General features: G+C 42.2%; 2 protein-coding genes across 2 annotated transcripts in view; one reads left to right on the top strand and one right to left on the bottom strand.

Annotated features, from left to right (window-relative positions):
* Positions 1-19,290, top strand: part of SPTBN5 (spectrin beta, non-erythrocytic 5) — a 397,537-nt gene that overhangs the window by 124,698 nt on the left and 253,549 nt on the right. The gene's annotated exons all lie outside the window — the stretch shown is intronic.
* Positions 1-19,290, bottom strand: part of LOC308596036 (cytosolic phospholipase A2 beta-like) — a 43,347-nt gene that overhangs the window by 16,878 nt on the left and 7,179 nt on the right. The window contains exons 2-8 of the mRNA XM_081210820.1: positions 13,404-13,476; positions 11,440-11,576; positions 6,378-6,509; positions 5,710-5,768; positions 4,709-4,751; positions 3,326-3,389; positions 1,439-1,566 (exon numbers count right to left, since the gene is read on the bottom strand). Coding sequence (XP_081066946.1) covers positions 1,439-1,566; positions 3,326-3,389; positions 4,709-4,751; positions 5,710-5,768; positions 6,378-6,509; positions 11,440-11,576; positions 13,404-13,476 — 636 coding nt within the window. The remainder of the gene's footprint in view (positions 1-1,438; positions 1,567-3,325; positions 3,390-4,708; positions 4,752-5,709; positions 5,769-6,377; positions 6,510-11,439; positions 11,577-13,403; positions 13,477-19,290) is intronic.

The raw sequence follows: 19,290 nt of genomic DNA, 5'->3' as shown, positions 1-19,290 counted from the left end.
GAAGCATACACTGATTTCATGTCATGTTTAACCTGCCTCCCAGCCATAAAATGGGCCTTAGAATGAGTGAAGGGAAGCTATGTGTTAATACAAGGACCACCTTAGGGTTAGCATCCAGCCTAAAGAGAGCTGAGCAGCCATCTCTTTGAACCAGAGGCATTGTCCCGGATTCCCCTTCATACTGTACTCTTATTGTTCACTAAAATATCCTCAACAATGGTTTTGACAAAGTCAAAAGTAAGACCATTACTGGATCATGATGAAGTGCTTTTCAATATAGCACAAACTATATTTGGGCATGTTTAGCCTGGAGAAGAGGAGGTTAAGGGGTGATATGATAGCCATGTTCAAATATATAGAGGAGGGAGAAAGGTTGTTTTCTGCTGCTCCAGAGAAGCGGACACGGAGCAATGGATCCAAACTACAAGAAAGAAGATTCCACCTAAACATTAGGAAGAACTTCCTGACAGTAAGAGCTGTTCGACACTGGAATTTGCTGCCAAGGAGTGTGATGGAGTCTCCTTCTTTGGAGGTCTTTAAGCAGAGGCTTGACAACCATATGTCAGGAGTGCTCTGATGGTGTTTCCTGCTTGGCAGGGGGTTGGACTCGATGGCCCTTGTGGTCTCTTCCAACTCTATGATTCTATTCTATGATTCTATTACAAATGTATTTATTTGATTTAACTATCCTATTTGACTTTCATAATGGGTTGAATTACTAGATCAAGGCAGAGCACTTCATCATTCTTTGGCTACTGTGCTAATTAGGACAGGTTTGCTAGTTAGACATGCAACAAGTAGAATAACTGGAGATCTCAACATCAATACCTTTTGGATTTTCAGGAACTATGGATAGTATCCAACTGTACCACCAGCACAAGAATAATTGCTAGGGCAATGGAACTCCCCCCCCCCCATCTCCTATCCCCCATGCATGACACACACACCTAAAATCTGCTCCAGAGGGTTGGGGGAACGCCCAAAACAGATTTAGGGGGCACATAGCGGGGAGGAGAGGGAGGAAATGTTCCATTGCACGAGTAGAAATTCTTGTGCTGGCAGAAATATTTATTTTCAGTACAGTAGAACCTCGTTACATACCACCCTCCTTACAAATCCTTCGGGTTATGAGCTCCGCTAACCCGGAAGTAGATGCCCCTTGTTGCGAACTTTGCCCTGGGATGCGAGCGGAAGTCGCATACGGGTGACGTGGCAGCAGCGAGGGGTGGGGTGCCGTTAGCGAAAGCGTGCCTCATGTTACGAGCGGTTTCCGGTTACAAACAGACCTCTGGAATGGATTAAGTTCATAACCAGAGGTACCACTGTACAACATTTCAGGATTCTTTAGCCTCAGGCATATGCTCCTGTAATTGCTGAGCACTCCTTTTACTTTTCTAATACTACCTGTGGGTACAGGATAAAAGACAGTGGCTTTTACCTGAATGTTGGCTTTCAGCACTGGCCCCCAGCTCTTTATGCAATGAAAGCAGAAGGAATCTACATCTTCGGACGTCTTCTGTGTCCCTTCATAAGACTCTCGCATGGTAAGCACAACATTTTTCTTGGCTAAAAAAATTAATACTTTAATCATAAGTTACACATTTTTGTTCACAGACAGTTTTTAATTAACCAGTTAAACTCTCTTTAGCATAGTTCTATACAATCCTGATCTGCAGTGCTCTCTCTCTCTCTCTATGTATATTTTATTGTTCCTTTGCATGTGTGAGAGCAGCTAACTGCATATTTGTATGAAACTTTCATCTAAACTTAGTGAGGCTACGTCAAAAGCCTTGCTATATTCCAGATACATTATACATAAACTATACATACTCAATCTGAGTAACATCCACAAATAACGGGTTATCTTTATTTTATTTTATTTTGGTCTGCTAAACTTCATACTTTGCCTATTAAGAAAATTAAATTGACCTGGGTTAAAATTCAAGCAAATATTCAAAATCCACCAAAAATGTAACAGTCACCACTCATGATCTGAATATTAAATTTAAAATCTCACTTTTACCTCACAACTTTGGCACTTCAGATTTGTTAGCATTTCAAATCAGCTATGAAGTAGTGCAAATTTCTCCTAATATATATGTGGTTTTGTGCAATTTTGCCTAATATACTCATTTCTGAAGAGCAATTTTCCCTAATAAAATGCATTTTGTATGTTATTCCCAGGAATATATGCATTTTTATTCACACTACACCCCCACATATACATTTCTTTACATATTAAATGGGTAGAGAACCACACTGCAAAATTTGGAGAAGTGAAAATCTTGATACATTTATCATCCTATTGTATTATATACAATTTATGATGCCATAATGCATTTGTTGGTTTTTAGGGTATCATAATACTCTTTGTTTCTTTTCTCTCTCTTTTTTCTTTTGTAAGATACTAATATGGCTACCCCTCTGGAAATAATTGCTTACTAAGCATTCACCTCTTGTCAGTTCTCTCTTACAAATCCTCCCCCTCAAGAAACATGAGTTTAGAAACCCATATTTTAGCTCCACCTTTTATGCAGACATCTGAACCTTCAGAACATATGAGGCAAGCATTCAACATCAAAATTTGCAGATAGAGGAGGATATTGAGGAGACAATTCATTGCATCTCTAAGCTTGACCTAGTTAGGGGTGGTTTTTGTGTGTTTTTTTGCTATTTCTCTCGTGAAAATTATGTAAAGTAGATAGAAATAGTAGGCCTGTCAGTTAATTCAGGGATTGCTGGACTGCACTGATCATCCCTGACCTTTGCCCATGATGGCTGGTGCTGATGGGAGCTGGAGCCCTCAACTTCGAGAGAAGCAAGTTGGTACCCTAAACTTAGTTAAAGAGATCTCAGCCAATTCATAAATTTAGATTTCATCAATTACATGAGTTTGCATAAAACTAAAACAATAATTTTGAAGAGAAAAGCATGCATATGGCAAATTTAATGAGTCACAGCTGCAGTCTTAGAAGAGGAATTCCCTCCAGATTAATAAGCTATTTAACTGACTAAAAGGCAACAGTCATTAGACAGTCGCCAATTAGGCAGCAGGTTTATTATTTTTTTAATATAAGTACTTAGAAATACTTTAAAGTAGTTGAATATTTATAGCTACTACTCTTCTAAGATAGCATCTGCCTTCTGCCGTATTTATCTTCTAAATAAACTTACAGCTTACATCACTTAAAATTACAATCTCAACATCAGTAAAAAAATAATACAGTCAATTAAATGTTGCAGCCCTAGTAAACAATATATATTTAATAACATATATTAGTGGTAAAACACTAGCTGGCTACGTGCCTAAGAGAGAGAGGCCAACCTTTCAAAAGCTTCTCATTCTCTTCTTTCTTCACCTTTACTTCCAAGATGGAAAGTTCACGAGCCTATGAAAACAAGGGCACAGAGTAATAATGTTGATGCCTGAATGCTTGGAGGAAAATACAAAGTATTTCTACAATCAAAGCCATCTGTTTATTTCATCCAAGCAATTTGTTTAAGTAATGCTTTTAATTGCACCATTCTTGCCATTCTCTAATTTCTCTCTCTCTCTATTTGCTAGCACTTCATAGAATCCCAAAAGGTGATATTCAGTGTTTGTCATATTCAGAAAAGATCCACTGAAATCAATGGACAAGTAATTTATGTCCACTGCTTGTCCCCCCTAGACTTTCAGTATTTTCCAGGAGGGGTTCCAACACACGCTGGAAATGTATGCTGAAGCACTCTATTGCCCTAGCATGACAAATCCACTTTTTTATTTAAAAAGAAAATGCTTTTTGTGGTTAGGAAAGTGACAGGGGGGAAATGATTAACAGGGAGACATATGAACGTAAGGGTAAAGGTAAAGGGACCCCTGACCATTAGGTCCAGTCGTGGCCCACTCTGGGGTTGCGGTGCTCATCTCGCTTTATTGGCCGAGGGAGCCAGCATTTGTCTGCAGACAGCTTCTGGGTCATGTGGCCAGCATGACTGAGCCACTTCTGGCGAACCAGAGCAGCGCACGGAAACGCCGTTTACCTTCCCACCGGAGCGGTACCTATTTATCTACTTGCACTTTGACATGCTTTCGAACTGCTAGGTTGGCAGGAGCAGGGACCGAGCAATGGGAGCTCACCCCATTGCGGGGATTCGAACCACCGACCTTCTGATCAGCAAGTCCTAGGCTCTATGGTTTAACCCGCAGTGCCACCCGCATCCCTCTTGACATATGAACACTATGCAGCAAATAAGGACAAATGCTCTTTATCATTTAATCTCCACATAAACAAATCAAAACAAGAGCTCAATAATGACCAGGCATAGTCTAATCTTTATGTAAGCCTTGTGCAAGGAAATCGCAATGAATGCTCAGTAAAAAGGTCACCTGGAGGAGCCTTCAGTGTGTCTACCCTGAATATGACTTCATTTATTCATCCACCCATCCCTTTAATAAAAATATTTATATACTGCTAAAAATACTTATAAAAAGTATCAGAGCAGTTTACAACAGTTGTACATAAAACCACACAATAAAAGCCATATAAATATTTTAAAATCAGAGATCAGTTTACTATTATGGAAAGATGTACTCTCAATTGCTTGCATAATCCTGAAAGAATTAGATATTACCAAGAGTGTCATCTTTCCTAAAGAGTTAGCATCTCCAACAAGATAGAATAAATAATTATGAATCAAGATAACTTTCAATACAAAGAAATCTTACCACTAAAACACCATTGGAAATCAGTTGCTCGAGAGGTCCTGAACTGGAAGGTAGAGAGGAGGGGAAAGGGTGATTAAATCTGAGCCTGGTAAAGTCGTTGATATTTAATAAAGTAACATTTTGGAAATGACTGACAAAGAGCAATAGTTTTCAAGGTACTTAATACAGCGGTACCTCCGTTTTCAAACACAATCTGAAAACCAAAAACTCAATAGCCAATAGCTAGGCCTCAGGATCTTGCACTCAGCAGAAGCTGTGTGGCATGTTCAACTTCAAAGGCGTGTTTGAAAACCAAAGCATTTACTTCTGGGTTTATGGCATTCAAAAACCGAAATGTTCGTCAACGGAGACATTCGAAAACTGAGGTACCACTGTACATGGAAGTCTGACCACATAGCTGCTGGAATCCTACCCTACAAACCAGTAATGAAATAGTCAGGCAAATCACAAAGTGCTCTTGTACTATAATATGGAGAAGTTGGGGAGAATTGCTATTTATTTAGTAACTTGCATTCTATTTTTTTATGGGGCAAATTCAAAGTAGTTGATTTAATGCAATACATAAAAAGAGCAATGGGGAGAGGCATTCCACAAATCAGGTGGAGTACTGAAAAGGCCATATTGGTTAAAGATGCTGCTATAGCAAAGGAGAATATTGGTTCATCAGAGGTGGTATCTTGACACTATACAGTATGTGACCAATTACACAAAAATGCAAGGATGTACCTTTCCTATTTTTGATGTATTGTCATGAATGATAAAGAAAGAAAGGTAGTTCATTATTCTCAATATAATATAGAACTACTACCCAAATATGGCAGCATAAACAAAACCAGAATATTAAGATTCAAATGTAGACAAAACAGAAAGAAGGAATAGTGGTGGAGACATAGTAAAACCACGAGATTAGCAGAAACACACTAGATGACAAAAGAAAAGTAGGAATTTCCAAAAATATACTATTTTTAGAATCCTTTTCTTGCATCTAACAAACCACTTACGTTTCTGCCAACTTGAATTCCACTTCCAGAGATTCATAAGCATGAGGACAATCTTCTTTCTGATAACACAAAAACCAATTACTAATGCTCATTTATCTACTCAGTGCAGTAATTTCAGTCATTAAGGACATAATTGACACTTGCCACTGCACTCCCAAACCCTTCAATCTGGCAAAATCTAACTAAGCACACCTGGAACCCAGGCATTGGAGGTGGGGGAAGAATTTAGACTGGGGAAACAGGGCAGATGAAAGGGATGAGGTGTCACTCCCTAGTGAAATTAGTAGCTCTGCACAGCTGTTCTGAAGCAAGGGAAAAGAACATCCACATCATATTATTTATTATTGCTAGTGTTACCTAAAGTCTTTTGGGTTCCCTCAACATTTCTGCAACTGCCTGAGAAAGAACCTCCAAATTCACTTCCATTTTTACTTGGACAAAACCCAGTTAAGTAATTCTCTAAGGAAGTAATTCTCAAGCAGTCAGCCAAGACCTGGGAGTGGGCAATGGGACACCCAAGACATCCTCACCTGTCTGCTCTGCCTGCTAGCTATTCCATGGTTTTCAGTTCTCTGCATGTTAGTTAGTTAGTTAGTTAGTTAGTTAGTTAGTTAGTTAGTTAGTTAGTTTTGTAAATGTGTAGACAATACATTAAGAAATGTCCTCACCTCTGGTTTTAAGGAAAATAGCTCAAGAGCTGTTGTGCCAGGCTGGACTTTTTCCAAATCAAAAAAGATAACAAAAAGTACATCATCTTTGTCGGTTAGATTGCCACTACAGACCTCCAGCTGTAATATATTCTAGGAACAGAAGAGAAGGAAGGTTAGAATTGTATAGGGATAGAGTAGAAATTCAGTTCAGGTGTCCTTTAAAACAGAATCTACCAAATTAGCACCTTTCGAAACAATATTCAAACCCAAACACAACTATCCTTTGAAATTTGCACTCATCTGAATTTTACCATACAGTTTGCCAACCAACCAATGTTTGCAAAAATGCATATATTAGGGGGAAGTGTGCATGAAAATGAATATCTGGTGAAGATAACTGACAAGAATGCATTATATTAGAGGAAATTGCATGCAAAAAATATGTACATTAGTAAAAGCAGCATATATAGCTGTGTTTAATGGAAGAAATTGGCACTAAAATGCCGGTGAATTTTATGAGCATTTTTTTAAAAGAAAGTTTGCAAATTGCTGCAAAATGTGGTAAACTGAATTTAAGATTATCATTTTTCCAAAGTTAGAGAACTAAACTGGATGCACCCTTCCATCCCAAATCACACATGGCGACCCTGCCCCCCAACATCCATACATCAAGCAACATCTGAAAGTACTTATGTATGTCATATATTTACATATTTAGGGACCACTAAGGCAGCTAGTATGTTGTTTAAAAAACAAAAATTAAAATAATAATAATCTGAATTCGGTAAGAAATACAAGTGTAGATATAACAATAAGAACAGAACCAGCATTAAAAAGGAGGGAGAAATTCAATCGTCATTAATGCCAAAGATATACAGAACACCAGTTTTCATTGGAAATCTAAACGCCATTAGGGAAGTCAGAAAATTCATTCCCCATGCTAGAGAGCTGCACAGTCTCGGCAGGAAAGCCAAACCTGGTACTCTCCAAATGTTTTGGACTACAACTCCCATCAGCTTGAACATTATATGGCTGTGCTTGCTGGGGCTGAAAGGAGTTGGGGTCAAAAATACCTGGAAAGCACCAGGTCAATGAGCTATTTCATATGCTCACCAATCAGACTCTGCTGGTTGTGGAAGCCTGAGAAGAGCCTGCCTGCATCAAAGGCCTGAGAGATCAGGTAGCATCACAGGAGGTGGTGAATTCCTGGCCCCAAACCATATAAGACTTCAAAAAGCATAAGTAATCAGGGCTTTGATTTGGTCTTGGACACAGAGAGGGAGCTACTGGAACAGCATTACAATGATACCTCGGGTTAATAACTTAATTCGTTCCGGAGGTCCTTTCTTAACCTGAAACTGTTCTTAACCTGAAGCACCACTTTAGCTAATGGGGCCTCCAGCTGCTGCCGCGCCGCTGGAGCACAATTTCTGTTCTCATCCTGAAGCAAAGTTCTTAACCTGAGGTACTATTTCTGGGTTAGCGGAGTCTATGACCTGAAGTGTCTGTAACCTGAAGGGTCTGTAACCCGAGGTACCACTGTAATCTACAAAACTGGCTGCAGTCAAAACCAGCAGCAGCAACTGAAGTTTCCTAGCCCTTTTTAAAAGGAAGCCCCATGCAGCAGAAGTTGCACTATACACCAAACTGAATTTGGACTGCTGGAATACCAATATTGGCTTTAGAAAGGTATGTGCATGCATGGTCTAAGCTAAACATCAAAGGTAAAACAATATCTCTAACATGAGCATTTCCCCCCTGTATTGCATATCACACACACAAACACACAAACACAAACCATCCACTTCCAACTAAAAGGTATAAACTCTACCCCTTGTCTCATTTTCTGCAGCAGTACCATTCTGACACTCTAAAACGCAACGTACCATAAGCATATAACAAGCCTTGACTCTGCAGAATGACCGCTCCCCGCATAAAACGGGGGGTGACCTTTGCGTGGACGCTCGCAGCCCCTGGATCTGGAGCGGCTCCATCAGCTTAGGCTTGGCTTCGCCTTCCCTCAGGTGGGATACCTGGAGGTCTCCGCCTACCCCAGTCAGCTGTCCAATCCCACCTGGGCGAAGCGTTGCCAAGGAGATCAGGCCAGTAGGGGAGGGATTACCTGCCCACACAATAGAGGGAGGATCTTACCTGGGAATCCTCACTTGGCTCCAGAGCTTCTCCCACCCTACCCACCCTCAATTAATGCATTATTTTGCAGGTTAACTTTTCTTCATAGGTTTTGCAGGTTAACTTTTCTTCACAGGTATGCGGGCGCTGCTACGTTAAGGTCGCTGTCAAAGGGCCGGAAAGGAATTTCCCTGCATTGGCAGGTTTCGCCTTTCCTGTAGCAAAATGTCACAACTTTGGCGGTATCAGGCCTTGGGCGGAATCCTTTTGTCCATCTTCCTCTTTGCAGCAGCGGCGATACCAGGGTTCCCCGTTAAAGGGGTTTCTAAAGGGAGGCTTTGACCGTACGCCGAAAGGTCGTCATTGCTCTCCCCTGCGGCGGCGGCGTAATGGGGGCGGCTATCTCTGCTTGAACATATGTTCTCCGGAGCCGGCCCATCCCCCACACAAACACTGGATAACCCTGATGCTCCCTAGGTCCCCGGCTGGGGACTGGGGAGGGAGAACGCCCAATGCCTGAGCCAAGGTCTACCCACATTTGAATTTAATAAAGTTGTGACCAATTTAATCCCATAGCACGTTGTCTTGAGTCGTTATTCCACATGACGGGGGGACCGCTCGGGATCTGGGGACTCCACCTGTCCATGCAATGCCAAACACAGAATCACCTGACATAGCTATTCTTTTGCTGCAGGCAAAGTGGCTGGTGAATATGTTGGAGAACTGCTCCACACACACAAACCAAGATGGATCCTGCTGCATGGAGAGAAAAAGGGGGAGATCTACTGATTCACAGGAACACAGGAAGCCACCTTATATTGAATCAGAACACTGGGCCATCTATCCCTGCGCCAGCTACACTGACTGGCAGCGGCTCAGCAGGGTTCCAGCCAGGGAGTCTTTCCTTGTTCTACGGGCCGGTGCTGGAGACTCAACCTGGGTCACTGAGCATGAAAGGGAGATGCTCCACCACTGAGCAACAGATCTTCTGAGAGACAGAAGAAGCGTATCCACTGCAGAATCTCTGAATGTGTACAAAAGGCTGCCACACCTAACTGTTACCAGATTCTGGGAGGATTTAAAGGGTTGGATTACAGGTATAGGCAAGCCTGGAGGTTAGCTTTAGTGGGAAAGCTTCCATATGAATTGAAAGTAATTATGGGACCAGCATGATTAGCTGGTGGGAGAGTGCTATGAATTTAGCATCTTTGATGATGACAAAACTAATCTCCACCTTCCCATTAAATGAGGTTTGAAGTAAACTGCTCTGTTGGTAGATTCAATACAAGTTGGTATGTATTATGACTTGCACATACCAGCTGGGGGCATTCTTATGACACTTGAGACCAAAGTGTCTAATGACTAGGGAGGGCGGATTTAGTTTTGTTTCAGGAAAGCTAATACTCCCTGGGGGGTTTAATCCCCCCTTCCTCCATTTAGGGTGGCCACTTATGCATTGTCCAAAATGTACTCAATAGAGATAAGACTGAGACATTGTTAGTTCCCTAGACCAGATGAGTGGGAGGTTGCCTGCTCTTGATGTGGTTACACTTCCTCTGAAGGAGAAGGCTTGTAGCTTGGGGGTATTCCTGGATCCTTTGCTGTCGCTTGAGGCTCAGGTGGCCTCAGTGACCCGGAGTGCCTTCTATCAGCTTCGGCTGGTGGCCCAGCTATGCGTCTATCTGGAAGGGAAAGCCTAACTACTGCTGTCTACGCTCTGGTAACCTCAAGGTTAGATTACTGCAATGCATTATACGTAGGGCTGCCTCTGAAGATGGTTCGGAAACTTCAGCTAGTGCAGAATTCAGCGGCCAGGCTGCTCACTGGAGCAAGACAGTTTGAGCATATTACACTGATCTTGGTCCGATCGCACTGGCTACTGATTAGTTTCTGGGGCCAATTCAAAGTGCTGGTTTTGACCTATAAAGCCTTAAATGGCTCAGGACCGCAATACCTCAAGAACAGCCTCTTTCCATATAAACCTACCAAGACCCTGAGATCATCTTCATGTGCCTTTTCCTCAAGAGGTCCAGAGGGTGGCAACACAAGAAAGGGCCTTCTCTGCCGTGGCTCCCCATCTGTGGAATGCTCTCCCCAGGAAAATTTGCCCGGCACCTTCATTATACCTTTCCTTTAGACGTCAGGCAAAAATGTTCCTTTTTAACCAGGCCTTTGGTTGATTTGTGGGGGGTATTGGGTTGTTGTTGTTGTTTTGATTATTTACTTTGTGGTTTTATATTTTGATTTTATTCTGTGAACCACCCTGAGACCTCCAGGTATAGGGTGGTATATAAATTCAATAAATAATAATAATACCACCAAAAAAAAAAGGCAAAAGAGGACACTGACTTCCATAATTTTTGCATGTGGCGATTCATATGTATAGTTGCAAATTTATATATAATTACTATAATTTAAATTTAAAAAACAGTACATGCTACCCTAGTGTGAAAGACTTGAGAGCAGGTGAGCTGTGTGGCTACTTAGTCTGCTCCCCAGGTGTTTGCAACTTCAAGGCCCCTAATGCTCCCTTTTCTTAGTGTCCTTTATCTTTTTCTTCCTTAAAAGAAAGGACCCCTTCAAAATAGTCCTCTGTAACGTAGAGCACATGGGCACCACTTGACCACCATTCCTGCTCGGATCCCAGCAATTATCAGGCCTGCCCTCAGCCGATGATAATAGTACTTTTAAGCCCTGCATGTGAAATGTGATTTACGGTACCTTGCTTGGCCCTAAGCACAAGCTAAGCACAAAACTACCTGCACACAGGCATTTTTGTCACACAAGCACCCCTGCATTAGAGGCAACAATTTCATTTTTCCTGAACGTTCCTAAATCAGACTTGTTTGGAAAAGCCATTTATTTTATCTTATTGCAATAATGTTTTATGTCTTTATCTGCCCAGCAGGTTTTCCAAACAAGTGGTGGCATGTTGAATAGCTTACCTTACCTTGATCTCAGTTTGGATTCTAAAATAGAATGTCTCATTCCAGACTGGTTTATCAGAGTTCTTCATAGTTTGGGTTCTAAATTTCTCAGGCGATGCTGTCGGCAGATGCAAGGTCACGTAGCAATTAGATGGAAACACTGCAGCGAGGAATGGGAAAAGCTTTTTAACAGTTGTGATTGTATATTCAACTGTGTCTTAAGCCTTAGGGGCAAATATGGGGATGCCACGTCACTTTGTATGGGACAAACTGTGGGAGGGGCATCTATTTCTGAATATATTTTTGCAGTGGAGGTCTGAGCTGGAATATATCTGTGATATAAGGAACAGAGAAATTTGGTGGTGGTGGTGAAGCTTCTGGCACCAACTAGATGACCTTATGTGACCTTTTAGAACATAAACCAATATTCTTGCAGTTATAACACCTAGTACTACTCTTACCGATATTGGTACATAATGCGGGTGGCGCTGTGGTCTAAACCACTGAGCCTCTTGGGCTTGCCAATCAGAAGGTTGGCGGTTTGAATCTGCATGACGCGGTGAGCTCCCATTGCTCTGTCTCAGCTCCTGCCAACCTAACAGTTCAAAAGCACACCAGTGCAAGTAGATAAATAGGTATTGCTGCAGCAGGAAGGTAAATGGTGTTTCCGTGCACTCTGGTTTCCGTCACAGTGTTACCTTGCACCAGAAGCGGTTTAGTCATGCTGGCCACATGACCCGGAAAGCTGTCTGTGGACAAACACCGGCTCCCTCAACCTGAAAGTAAGATGAGCGCCGCACCCCATAGCCGCCAGGGGTCCTTTGCCTTTGCCTTACATAATATCGCTGTTCAAATTGTTGCAGCTGAAAGCAATGTCTAGTGTTAGGAGGCCTCTTTCTCACACCTGCAGCATTGTGCAAAATGCACAGGCTACACCTGTGCAAACTGATGAAGAAGACCAAAAAACTGGATCCTTTTGACTGAACCATCACCAGTTCTGAGCAAGTGCAACAATGGGGGGGGCACTGTGCCATCAGCAGCAGAAAATATATTGAGTGTGGGGCATAGAACGGCAGGGTGCATTTCAGGGAACGGGAAATGTTACATTTCTGAAACAGAACTATATATTTCTCATTCATGATACCATCCTGAATAACCCTTGAAAAAGTATGTCCTATTTATTTTGATTGCAAATTTTCAATTAAGCATACCAAAATTACTTAAGGGGATAAACTGAATCATGATAATTAAGAAAAGTGAGCTGAGTGTGTGAAAAATTCCCTTACCTCCAGTGGTGACAGGAATCCAGCATTTAGGGGTGACAGACTATTTCTTGGGAAGAGAGTCCCACTGGCAGTGCCTATGAAAGTTTGTAGGGGTGCAGGATCATACCATGGGAAAGAGGCTCTTACAAGATTGAATGTATGCATGGATGTGAATTCTGTTCCACCTAAAACACTGGGGACATGTTCAGTAATGTTTAAGAACTGGATACCAATTCTCTTAAAAAGGTAAAGGGACCCCTGACCATTAGGTCCAGTCGTGACCGACTCTGGGGTTGCGGCGCTCATCTTGCTCTATGGGCCGAGGGAGCTGGCGTTTGTCCGCAGACAGCTTCCGGGTCATGTGGCCAGCATGACTAAGTCACTTCTGGTGAACCAGAGCAGTGCACGGAAACGCCGTTTACCTTCCCGCTGGAGCGGTTCCTATTTATCTACTTGCACTTTGACGTGCTTTCGAACTGCTAGGTTGGCAGGAGCTGGGACCAAACAACGGGAGCTCACCCCGTCACAGGGATTTGAACCGCCGACCTTCTGATCGGCAAGTCCTAGGCTCTGTGGTTTAACCCACAGCGCCACCTGTGCTCTTTCAGATCTTTTGTTATTTAATCAAATCCAAGATTCCTTATTCCTAGATTGCTATTTTATCCAATAATCTTGCTGCAGAGTTGAGCCCAGTGGGGCAATGAAGGATGCACAAAACTTACATGAAATTCCTGAGGGGATGATATTGGCTTTTATAATTCTGACAGACACCATGGAAACTGGAAACAGTTGTTTCTGCAATGGAAGAAAAGCCAGTGAACTTCACATGAATAAAAAATTAGTAAGAATTCTGGATTTATTCCCACATGACAGAGATCACATTGCCCATCGGGCCCCGCCAAAGCTTCTGCTTCTCCCTTTCTCATCCCATTCCCATTTCCCTAACACTGCTGGACACTTCCCTTGGAAACCTTAGAAACTTCTGATTAGCGGGCAGATGATGAGTAATGGTGAACAAACTTCCCTTAAAGGCAGATGTGACCTTGCCAACCACTGCAATGCAGAGCCACAAGGAAGTGCTGGGTGTTGTTAAGTGTTCGGGCCCAAGAGAATGCAGGCCATAGATGAGAAGGCTAGATCAGTAGTCTGGAAGCACAGCGGTCCACTCTGTTGATCAGTCTCAGTGATATGTGACTCAGACAGAGAGAAGGAAGTATATTAGAAACATTTGGGGTATTGGAATTATTACTTTACATAACCCAAAACCGAGATGGAGGGAAGTCAACTATTATTTGTGTTAACCGATGTTTGTCTTCTGGTTTGTTTATATTTTCTGTTTTGGCTGATCTTTTTCTTTTTTTTTCATTGGTGTGTTTTGTGTATTTTTACTTTTTTTGGGTTGTTGTTTGGCATAGAAAATCAATAAAAAGATTTTTAAAAAAAAGAAACGTTTGGGGTATTGGATGGGTCCTGTGGTGCCACCTGACCAAGAGCATTCTGGGCTGTTAGAGTGTCCCAGTTGGCCCTACTTGATTAATGCAGAAACATGACAAGGGTGAGCCTAGGACACATCCCTTGCTTGAAAAAAATGTGCTCTCTAGAATATTAGCCAAAATCCTTTGTATGTAACACCCAGGAATGTCTCAGCAGACAAGTCAAAGTGAAATAGTTTATCTTATTATGTCCCTTATGGATGCCTCCATGTTGTCTCTGCATGAACAGAGAGCGAGTTTGCCTGTCAATGGCTTCAAGGCTTGAGATGAGAATGGGCTAAGGGCCATTGTCAATGGCTGGCATAGTAAGGCACCCACTAAGGGTGGGGACACCCCACTGACAAGGGGACCGCCTGGACCGGGACCTACTCTTCACCATGGCAACCATGCCTCTCACTATGACAAACAAATAACAGTATTGATGCTGAGGAGGAAATGTAGCAGCTACTGCCTGCTTCCTCATCTGAAAAGGCCAAGCAGGTGTAACAGTGATGAGGAACAGCAGGTGGCAACAATGAGAGTGAGAAGATAGTCTCACAGAGAGAAGGGAGTATTGAGGTGTTTTGGCCAAGCTTCCCCACCACCAAAAGAACCTGCAGCAAGCAAGCACTGACTGGGAGCCCTGTGAATGTGACATGGGTTCCACTGAAGCTGCTAATCAGAGGAGGGGACTAGAGGCCATTACAGCTGGGCTCATAATCATCCTGACCTAGGATGGTAAAAGAGGCTAGTGGACCAATGTGGTACCAACAGAGAAGTATAAAGACTGCCAGAGTTGAGAGCCCATGTGGTGTGGGGGTTAACATGTCAGACTAGGACCTGGGAGACTCAGGTTGCCATCAGCCATGAAGCATATGGTGTGACCTTGGGTGAGGAACCATTTCTCAATCTGGGCAAGAGTCCTTTCCAGGGCCGGATTTAGATTTGATGAGGCTCTAAGCTACTGAAGGTAATGGAGCCCTTTATATGTCCAGCTGTCTTTTGTCAACAACAAATCGTTGCTGTTTTTTGTGTTGAATATACGCTATATGGAAGTGAAAGCTGGACCATAAAGAAGGCTGATCACCAAAGAATTGGTGCTTTTGAATTACGGTGCTGGAGGAAACTCTTGAGAGTCCCATGGACTGTAAGAAGATCAAACCTATCCATTCTGAAGGAAATCAGCCCTAAGTGCTCACTGGAAGGACAGATCCTGAAGCTGAGGCTCCAATACTTTGGCCACCTCATGAGAAGAGAAGACTCCCTGGAAAAGACCCTGATGTTGGGAAAGATGGAGGGCACAAGGAGAAGGGGACGACAGAGGACGAGATGGTTGGATAGTGTTCTCGAAGCTACCAGCATGAGGCAGTGGAAGACAGAAGTGACTGGCGTGCTTTGGTCCATGGGGTCACGAAGAGTCGGACACGACTAAACGACTAAACAACAACAACAACATGCGCTATATGGTAGTTTACGGACCAAATAGATATAGCCTACAGGATGGTGGACTAGATGGGCTACTGGCCAGATCCAGCAGGATTATTCTTATGTTCTTATCCAGACAGCCTGGTTCCAGACTGTCTGTGGCCTTCATACCTTCTGACATCAACCTGCCCACACACATCTTCCAAATAAACAGTTTGTGCAATACAAAGATGACAGACAGTCTGACCAGTGTTTCTGGATGAGATTTCATTAAAAAGAAATTATGAATTGTGGCTCTGCTGCATGGCTTCATTTACATGTAATTGCAGTTGTGTAATTACAAACACATTACTTTAAGAGGTGGTGGGTGGGCGAGAGAAAAGCATACTCCAAGAACAATCTGTTTGTGTTCCTTCTTTAAGTTCAATCATGTCCATGGGCAAAAAGTGCTGCAATATCTTCTTCAGGATAAAGTTGAAAGAGAGTTGGAGTTATGCAAGAAATCCCTAGATTTCATTGGCATTCATAATGGTGAAACTCAGATATTGGATCTAGGCAGAGCTAATTTGAGACAATTCAGAACTGAGATGACCCAAGCCATATCAGTGGCAATTTACAGCAAAATCATGGGTTGAAGTGAAGGCTCCTCCACACTTCCTCTTGTCCAGCTGCTTTCGCCCAGGGAAAACCACTCACTAGTGCTCAGTTAGAGCAAAATTGCAATTCAAATTCTCTGGGTTGACTTTTGCTCTGATTTAGCACTAAAGAGTGGGTTTTCACTGGGAAAGGAGTGGGGCAAAGGGACAACTGCTCAGACACATGCTTTCTAGACACAGGACAAATAGAAGTGTAAGACAAGCCCTGAATCAGTCTAATTCAGTTCAGGATCCAGAATTTAGCCGAAGTGGAATTTAGCCAGTCCCAGTTTCTAGAGCAGGGATAGGAAGAAGGTAGGCCAAGATCTACTGGGCGGTCTCTTGGTGGTTTATAGTAGTTTGACAATGGTTTTTGACTCTCAATTCTTTTACAACAGCAACAATAAAGCACTTTCCACCTAAATTTTGCTGCTGCAATGAAGCTTTCTTTCTAATCCAGAGTGGATTTTTGGGGGGTGGAAGGAATGTGAACTCGATTCACATTGATAGGCTCAAAATCTGCTCAGAGGCACCCTGCACTCTGATTCTAACTGTATGTCTTATGAATCTGACTCTCTGGTTGGTAGAAAGAAAAACAAAGTAGATCCCTCACTCTATGGGTATTATGTTGGTGCTGGGTTGGCAGGGCCTGATATGCCTAGCTTTAGATCTTGAGTTGATTCCTTGCAAACACCTAAGCAATTGAATGGAATAGTTCACATTGTCTTTAACTGAAATACCCTTTGACCTCCCAATTTTTCTTCATACAGAAATTTCTCTAGCTTTTCTATGAGAGTATCCTGTTTCAGAACCCCAGGACAATCCAATGAGAGTCAAAGGGAAGCACTTCTTCCAACAACACACATTTAGGCTATGGAATCTGCTGCCACAAAACATAGTTCTGATTCATTAAAAAAAATCAGCATTCCATTATTTTATTTGAAATGGTTCCCAGCTATTCAAATTATGAACGCTGGAGTCAAAATGGCAACATTTAAGTCTTCATCTTATTGTTTTGAAATTTATCCGAAAGGTGAGTTACATTTTAAGAGCCCTTCAGCATTTCAAAGTCAAGATTTTGATGTCAATTCCAAAATTCAGACAAAAGCAGAATTATTGGAAACACAAAGCACAAAAAGGCTCGATCTGATGGGAAAGAGGCTTACTTGTGACGTCTTGAAGTTAGATATATACATAGTGCTTATATAAGGCTTCACGGCAGGGTCTGGTTCTTAGTCTGAAGAATTTCAGTTGATCACACCACACTAGTTACTTGCCCTCATTTAATCACCATTTATAACTCTAATGAGCTGTTCCAGGCAATTATGTTATTACTTTGCACAGTCATCTACATGCTTCTATTTCTTGCATGTTTTCATTTGCATATACTCTGCTGCTACCCTCACTTCCTTATACATGCTGTCTGTTGAGCAATCTTAGGAAACCTCATTTCAAGTTCCCTCTTAGCAAACATGGCACATCTTTCCACATTCTGAAGCTCTCAAGATTTCTCTTCCCAGACTTGTGTCTTATTTCTTGCCTCCAATAATTAATAGCATAATGGCGAGTTCTTATGAACTGATTATTAACTGATCTCTAGTCTACTTCACCGCCTTCTTCATCCAGAATTCTGGTTATTGGACTTTACTCTTATTACTATTGGTAATATTACAGCTGCTGTCTGATTTCCTATGTCTGATCATTGGTCTTTTGACCCCAGCCTTGTCCACTCTGTCAAGCAGCAATTCTTCAGAGCCTCCTGCAGAAGACTTCCACATCATCTGCTACCTAACCATTTAATTGGCAATGCCAGTAACTGAACCTGGGGCCTTTTACATACAAATCATGCATCCCACCACTGGGCAACTGGGCAACTTCCTTACACACTAAAAAGGCAAAGTTGCATTTTAATACTGTAAACAGCACTAAGAACCAGTAGGATGTGCAGAATCCAATTAAAAAATGTTGAGTCTCTTTTGGCAAAGTTAAAGCCTATTAATGCCCATTGATTTTAATGTTTAAAACCAACCTCATTTTTAAAATGTCTACCATTTGCATCAATATACCGTAAAAATATTCAGTGCCTCAGCTAAGCAGTGCACTTTATTCATTATGACTGTTTTTCTAGACTTGAATGACAGTCAGCACAACTAGATTATTGTGCTTAGTTTTAGGGTTCTGGAGGAGTTGAAACAGCAGGGGCAATAAGTACTGGTATTGAAGGGGTCCAAGTTCATTTTTAAACATGAACACCCTTCCTCCCCCACCCCCAATATGCTATAGAAGTGTTTTCACTATGGAAGGCTACTTTTTGAAGCTTCAGGTTGTTCCCATTTACCAATGTATTTTTTTAGTCTCTGGCACAGATCTCTGAAACAGGAAATGAGACAACTTGGCAGTTAAAAAAAAAACCCAAATTACTAATCCTTTCTTCTGGCTGCAGGTACTTTTTCTAATATTCATGAATGAGCAAATTCTTTTTGAAGGACCAAGATTCTAAAAAAGTCAGGTTCCAGATATACAGATATCTATGCTAAAAGAGCAGCTACGCTGATGATGCAAGAGAGGATTGCCATTGTCTAATAAACACATTTTATTCTGCTTCTGATAACTGGGGGCTAGTTTGAATACATAGTAAATTGATGAGTAGAATCTTGTTATAGACTATTTTGTGGAACAGCCATTTTTTTGTTAACTGCATTTATATCCCAACTTTTCCTCCAAAAGCTCAGGATGGTGCACATGGTTCTTTACACCCCTCTGTCCTCTTTTAATCCACACAACACCCCTGTGAGATGGGTTAGTCTGGGAGCCAATGAACGGCCCAAGCTCACCCAGGGAGCTTCATGGCCAAGTGGGGATTGAACCCTGGTCTCCCAGGTCCTAATCTGGCACTCTACACTAGGCATCCCCAAACTCAGCCCTCCAGCTGTTTTGGGACTATAGCTCCCATCAACCCTAGCTAACAGGACCAGTGGTCAGGGATGATGGAATTGTAGTCCCAAAACAGCTAGAGGGCCGAGATTGGGGATGCCTGCACTACACCATAGCTATTATTTAGCAATTGATCAGGAATA

The sequence above is a fragment of the Podarcis bocagei genome (assembly GCF_964188305.1).
Source record: "Podarcis bocagei genome assembly, chromosome: 1".
Classification (NCBI taxonomy): domain Eukaryota; kingdom Metazoa; phylum Chordata; class Lepidosauria; order Squamata; family Lacertidae; genus Podarcis; species Podarcis bocagei.
The sequence above is the reverse complement of the archived record's forward strand: the minus strand, read 5'-3'. Positions and strand labels throughout refer to the sequence as shown.